This window comes from Magallana gigas, chromosome 6 (assembly GCF_963853765.1).
Source record: "Magallana gigas chromosome 6, xbMagGiga1.1, whole genome shotgun sequence".
Taxonomy (NCBI): Eukaryota; Metazoa; Mollusca; class Bivalvia; order Ostreida; family Ostreidae; genus Magallana; species Magallana gigas.
Window position 1 is genome coordinate 3,985,958 of NC_088858.1, and position 7,517 is coordinate 3,993,474.

Here is a 7,517-nt window from a genome sequence, read left to right on the forward strand (position 1 = left end):
ATATACACATGTATATTGAAAAAAAAAATCATGTAATTTAACATTTGTAGACTAAAATCGGAAACAATGGAAAAAATATAAGATGCATTAATATGCCTATCTTTCTCAGTATTCCTGGGGATATAAGGTGCATCACAGTAAACTTTAAGCCTCACGGTAAGACATGGAATGATTCCTTAATATAAAACGTCTAGAGGAAATGGTGATTTAAACTGTCATTGACAACTAGAAGACTTAAATTAACACATTATTGCTTTTACCGTACAATTCAAGTTTTTTCTTCTAGATTTACCATCAACCACAGCCACAACAACACCTACTGTAATAACCAAACCACCATCTACAACATCTACTGTGAAAAACACACCGCAATCCAAAAGTACTCCTGCAAAAAACAAACCACCAATCACAACAATTAATGGAAAAAGAATATCAACTCTTACGACCACCGAAGCAAAAGGAATACCACCTATTACGACCACTGAAGCAAAAGCAATACTACCTATTACGGCCACTGAAGCAAAAGGAATACCACCTATTACGACCACTGAAGCAAAAGGAATACCACCTATTACGACCAATGACTCAATTACCTTACTAACATTTTCAACAAATCCTTACAACACACTGAAACATGGATTGCCACAAACAACTCACACATTTATAGCAGGCTCAAACAGGACAAAAAATACCGACACAGGGACAAGTGAAACAAGTCACTGCGATGTTACTAAAGGTTATTTTACGTGTTTATATATTATATGATCATTAATTATTTCACTGTTTTCAACTTTATCAACAAATTTATTTTCTTTTTCAGTCAAGAAAAAGGCGGTACGTATAAATAAAAATTCTTACGGTACGACTGTATGGACGAGCGCAGCAGAGAGAGAGAGAGAGAGAGAGAGAGAGAGAGAGAGGGCGAGAGAGGGAGGGAGAGAGAGAGAGAGAATATCTATAAGTTTATTTTTTTAAGATATCAAAACAGTCCTTTACTTTTAAAGAGCATTGATCAGTCTGTAATATGTTAAATGTGTTTTTTTTGATCAAAACAATAGATATCAATTTTTGTTGTTCCTTGTTGTTATCGGACCATTATGTTTTCTTCCGGTTCATAAATTGTGTCTTTAAATTATTTTTCTTGCATGCTAAGTTTATGTCTTCACCACCACCCCTACCTTGTAGGTGTATATTTTACCTTTTTTACCAAAATTTAATGGAATGATATGATAGTTTGTTTGACTAATTAACTGTATCATTTTTAGCTCACCTGAGCTGAAAGCTCAGGTGAGCTATTCTGACCACATTTTGTCTGTCATCCGTCTGTCTATCTGTCTATCCGTAAACTTTTCACATTTTGAACAACTTCTCAAGAACCACTGGGTCTACCAAACTTATTACAAAGCATCCTTAGGCAAAGGAAATTGAAAGCTGTTGAAATTAAGGATCACGCTTTTTTACAAGGGGAGATGATTAAGAATTATTAAAACAAAATTGAGAAATCTTTTAAAATTTTCTTCTCAAAAACTAAATCAGCCAGGAATGCTGAAACTTTTGTGGGAGCATCCTTAGGTAGTGTAGATTTAAAGTTGTGAAAATCATGACCCTTGAGGGTAGGGTGGGGCCACAATGGTGGGTCGAGTTCGAATATATAGAGTAAATCTTTAAAAATCTTCTCCCGAACCATTTGGCCAGGAAAGCTGAAACTTAAATGGAAGCATCCCCAGATAGTGTAGATTCAAAGTTGTGAAAACCATGCTTCTCGGGGTAGAGCGGGGCAACAATGAGGGGTGGAATTTTTACATAGGAATATATAGAGTAAATCTTTAAAAATCTTCTTAGAAACCAATCAGCCAAGAAAGCTGACACTTATGTGGAAGCAGCCTCAGGTAGTGTAGATTTAAAGTTGTGAAATAGGATTTTCTAAGAATACAATTTCACTATATGGCCCTAGTGGTTCTGTCCTAAGAGAGGAACCCCATATCCTGGGACCATGGATTTCACAATACTTATTACAATCATGCCAACAGTTTGACTGCTTGATGCCCTGTAGAAAAGAAGATTTTTAAAGATTGAATTATTTTAATTGGTTTAGCTCCATTCCTCAGGCCCCATGGACGCAAAAGCATACGATATCAAAATTTTACCCTTTATCCATAGATGCTTTATGCCCAATTGGTTGAAATTATTTCAATTGTTCCATAGAAGAATCTTAAAATGTTAAAATGTTAACGCACAACCTATGACGAACTAGGACGGACGAAAACAGCAATAGGTCACCTGAATTTACTCATTTGACCTAATTTAATAGTCTTTAAATTATTTCACTTGAAAACAAAATAATGATAAACGTGTGAAATTGATTCAAGAGACTAAATAATACGTAACATTTGAGACAATCACTTTACTCATACAAACTTATCATGTTTGTCGATATATTAAAGACATTGGCTCTTTTGGATAAAGAATAAAGGCACTATCCCTTATGTGTTTTCTTGCCTTTGCCTTGTGTCCATTTAAATACAATATTTAATTCTAATCCATCTCTCTCTCTCTCTCTCTCTCTCTCTCTCTCTCTCTCTCTGGCCAGTCTTTTTTCTAATATTGCAAATCAAAAACAATGTAATTTTTTCTTTTTTAGACAAAAGGACGAGTAGAATGCTATTGCATTCATCCAGACAGCGGAGTCGTTACCAAAGTTATAGCTCTAAACCCACGTGTTTCCTTGGAGAAACTGTTGATAGCGGCAGGGCTGGGAGCAGGAGCGATGATTACAACCCTCGGGGTGGTGGCTTTCCTGTTTACTCTCACAAAGAGGTGTCGAAGTTCTCACAAATCAAAACCCTGGAAGGAAAACAAAACAAGTATTCCTAGCCTAACAGGAAAGGAAGATTGAACAAAAGGACATATTTCTTTATTATTGGATTAAATGAAAATTTCAATTCCATAAAGTGTGGTTAAAACTGAACGCTGTGTGTTATCTCCGTTTTCAAAATGTAATGTAGTAGATTAAATTGAATTTTCGATTTTATTGTATTTCTTGTTTTTTGTCATATTATTCGACTCTTAATTACCTGTAAATGATTTCAATACAATCGATGATGAAGCGTCCGTATTATAATTAAAATTTGCAAAAGCAAAATTTCTAATCATATTTAGTTTAAAATATTTTTACAACCGTTAAGATAAAAATATATTGCATTGCCTAAGATTGTATTAAACCCACTACCTTAAAGCTGCTTGGTCCGATTTACATTAAATTTTGTGCCTGTTTATAATAAATATTGCAGTAGTTTTCCCGGTCAATAAAGCCATATTTCAATGAAAATATAATATACTCAACTTTTAACAAAACAAATGACAAATAAAGGGTTTTGCATTATTTCCCCTCATATTTAAATTCACTCCTTACATTGAGGCGGGGATGATTGTATAACGACTTTGACACCGCTTTTTATAGATTCTAAATATGGATATTGTTCCGGCAAATATTCAGAATAAACCTAGTATATGTGCATGTTGTTTACTATTATTTCTGAACTTTGTTTTGTTGATGCATATCCTCCGGGGTGAATAATCCCAAACATTTGGAGGACGGACGTTAACGTAAAAGAAGACAACACTTCAATCACGTTAATTTTTTTTACATACAACCCAATACTGAAAAAATAGAGTTGGATTTTTAATGGTTACTAGTAAAATCTTTTCCTTCTGCCAACTCATCTCAGGCGAGAAAGTATTTTGTGCGTTGATTTTATTTATAGTTTTGAAAAAGGAAAAAAATAAATCACAAAAAGGCTTATCTGAAAATTTTATATAAATAAGCTCTTGCTGGAAACATCAACGTAACAATAAAATGGCTTTTTTGTGGCAGAAACGTAGCATAGTTTGTTAGTTGTGAATTTTCGACTTTTCAATTCAACAAAATTAATTTAGAAGCATACCATGTGCATAAAAACCGTGAAAATCAGTTATCATAGATGTCTCAAAACGTGTGTTGATTTTTAAAAAATAGATGGTTGTAAGGGCATCGGAAATGAAACGTTTTACATTTGGAACACGGTGAATATAAAAAAGGAACCATCAACATATTTAATAAATTATATTAATCATTTGATTTGAACTAAAACCCAGGATTATCTTATAAATTACACAAAACTGTCAAACATTAATACAAAATTAAGGATAAAGCCTACATAAAAACAAATTTTGAAAAAAAATTCAAATGCCTTAATTGATATGAATAAAAACAGAAGACTTGAAAAGTGGTTAGACGAATTGTATGCCGAAATTGCGAAAGGCATAACAAATAAGGTCAAAAGATCACAGAGTAGGTGAAGGAGACAGAAAAACAAATCTTTTTCTTATTCTGTTATTCTGGTAGAGATAAATCATATCTAAATTGCAATATACGAAATAAATATTGCTAACGGTAGGTTTTCCATAAATTCTGAAGTCACGAAGGAAAATGTCATTTTAATGAAAATTTTTATACAAGTAAATCAATCGAAGAAAATACGTACTAAACTATTTATTTACATAATATTGATTGCTCAAAACTGAATGAAAATGCAAAAATTACTTCTATGCATTACCAACTGTAGTCTTTCTTTTGATACATTCTTATCCAAGAAAAGAGATACAATAGACTCAAATTCCATTTTCCGGGCTGACTGAGAAAAATGTGCATGGCATTGAAATAACAAAATCTTTCAATTATATTCTAATTAGTTGACAGATTTATAGCTGCTTTTTCTTTATTACGGCATTAATTTCAGGTACACCGAATATTTGAATTAACAACAGGAAAATAATCATGAGAATTTATTTTCGATAATAAGACTGTAATTACATGATTTAGTGGCGAATTTTGTCACAATCAATTTATACAAAGCAAGCCCATACCGGCGGAATCCAAAGAACACTACCCGGGTACAGGGGTGACCTCCCCTGGTCCTTGGCGCGATAGTACCCCCACAGGGAACAGTCTTCTAGGTGCTCACCAGAGTGACTGCCACAACCAAAGGAGGAAATCAAGGTCTGACTCGGACCCTAACTCTTACCTGCCTCCCCTGGTATAACCCACCTGGGGAGAACACACCTCACCGGGGTACACCCCCAAGCTTGCCCTTTTCACCAAAGGTAAAGCCGGTCCTTCAAGTACTAATGAAGTGACCCCTGAATCCTTCCTAGCACTGAGGATGCCCCCCCCCCCCTTTCTCGAGTTTTGAGACAGACATTAGAGAAATCTTCCTTCGTGGTTATCCCTGGATTCCGCCAAATTCTTTGTTGGCATATTCCATGATGCGCGCTAGCGCATCATGGAAAATATGCCAGCAGAGCAGTTGCTATTCATAACGCCATATTCATTAAATAATTGTTGTTTATTACTTATATTTGCATTTTACCATTCGCAAATACCCTGTATTAGCCTAGATCTTGACATTTAGCTATTGCATCAAAAATAAACATTCAGACTGTAATGCATCTTTTTAATTTACATATTAAATTTGTTAACAGAATCAATGATATGTTAAAACAGTAATTCCTTTAAAATGTTATTATAAGACATGTTTTAATTAAAGATTATTTAATTCTGGTTGTAACGCGCTTTCTGATTGGCTAAAAAAATATTTTATATCGTATAAAGAATGTTGCCTACGTCATAGTAAACGTATCAATACGCCTGGCGTTACGTTTGAATTTTGTACATTTCTAACTCATTTTAAAGGTCAAATGACCGTTTTTATCTACAATGAAGAGTAAAAAAATTAAATTATAAGCAATGAATTCAATATTTATTAGTTTTATACGATATAAAATGGTTTGAAACAGTTTACGCTTTTTTATAAACCGCTTCGCGGTTTATAAAGCGTTAACTCCCCCAAACCATTTTATATCGTATAAAACAAATAAATATTGAATTTATTCCTTAAATACATCAATTTTATGGTGTTGGAGAAAAACACATGATGTATCGTATAGTGGTTTAAATCTATAATGTCATAAAAAAGTATATGACATCACGTTTCTATGACGTCATAATATACGCAGACCAATTGCGATTATAGAAAAATAATTTCCTCCGTATGGACTTACATTGAGAAAGAACAATGAATATGCAAATAAACAGTGATGTTTGATGATCAACACATCATGTTTTTAAGGCTCCCAGAAGGCTATTGAGGCATGCTGCATTGCCCAAATCATTAAGATGTGTTCCGTCATACCTGGGACCAACATTTGCAACGTAACAGAGAGCATTTCATAGAAGTAATTAATTCGACTCCGCACAAAATGCCATGGTCATTTGAATCCAACTGAACCACTAGATGATCTGGTGGCGGATTATACAACTTATTGTCAAAAAGAGGGTCAACGTCCTTCAATCTCATTCTTATTGAACTCCAGCTCCCCGTTGTTTAATAAATTGATCAGGGATGCCCCTTATTGCTGCCTCTGTTGCAGCCCAATCCGAAACGAATGAGACTTAAATAGTCCAATCCTACCCTCACCGAATTGCAATGATTTGGCAGGGGCTTGCTATCAATATGAACTAGGAATTGACATTGACCTAAACCCTGAGCTCGAACCTTTAAATAATTTACCACTGCCATAAACGGGCATGCCTGACCATAGTTTCTGACAAAAATAGGGTAGATGAATATCCGTCTTTGATTGTCTATTTGTAACTTTAACATGCGTACACCCCTTTAGCCTCAAAAATGACAATGTCACCAAATTGCGAAGGTCCTAAGTCCCGACTTTTGAGTGATTTGCTGGTCAATTCTTCTACTCTCAAAAATTCAAAAAATGCTAAACAGAATGCTGCTTTAAATAAACAAACTTGATAACTACTAAAACAGACTTTTTCTAAAGCCTGGAGCAGTGTAATCAAGATATTTAAAGTTATCGGTGCTCGGGGGCTCGGGTGTCATTTGTTTGGTTTTGTCAGGCTGCCCCTTCTTACAATTTAGTGACTATAAATGATTTGGTTATGTCCGTGAGACTATGAATTTTGTACATATATGACAGGCCAGCTATATAAGTTCTAATAGATCCAGAGGCTTTCCCTTCTGCAGACATAAAAGCTGTAAATTGAATGATATGTTCGAGAGGAGCTGCCCATGAAAGAGGTAACTCATACAAGTACCTGAAACGTTTGAAATAATCAGAAGCTGTTTTATATATTTGCCATGTACTCTCTGCCATAGAAGCCCTTAAAAGTATATTGGTTTCCTCCTTAAAAACTGCCAAATATCTGGGGGGTAGTTGTGTCGGTGTTAGGTCTGCATGTGGAGCAAAAGCCCGAAAACGTAGCCAATGACAACGAAAAACCGTCTACAATTGCATTGTATTTAGTGTATGTGTACTCAGCCTTAAATGTAATGTTGAACTAAAGGGTATACAGCACCAATTTTCTGACCAAAGACATGACCTAAATAGATTTAGCTGTTTATTTGTGTACTAAAGACACTACTGCCTAGTTATCAATATGAATAATATCATTCTGTCGG

General features: G+C 34.6%; 1 protein-coding gene across 1 annotated transcript; it reads left to right on the forward strand.

Moving 5' to 3' along the window:
• The first annotated feature begins 11 nt into the window (after positions 1-11).
• On the forward strand, positions 12-2,993 carry LOC136269668 (transcription initiation factor TFIID subunit 12-like). Its single transcript, XM_066088965.1, has 4 exons — positions 12-156; positions 287-736; positions 821-834; positions 2,642-2,993. The coding sequence occupies exons 1-4, from the start codon at positions 93-95 to the stop codon at positions 2,894-2,896; spliced, it is 783 nt and encodes a 260-aa protein (XP_065945037.1). The 5' UTR covers positions 12-92; the 3' UTR covers positions 2,897-2,993.
• The last annotated feature ends 4,524 nt before the right edge of the window (positions 2,994-7,517 follow it).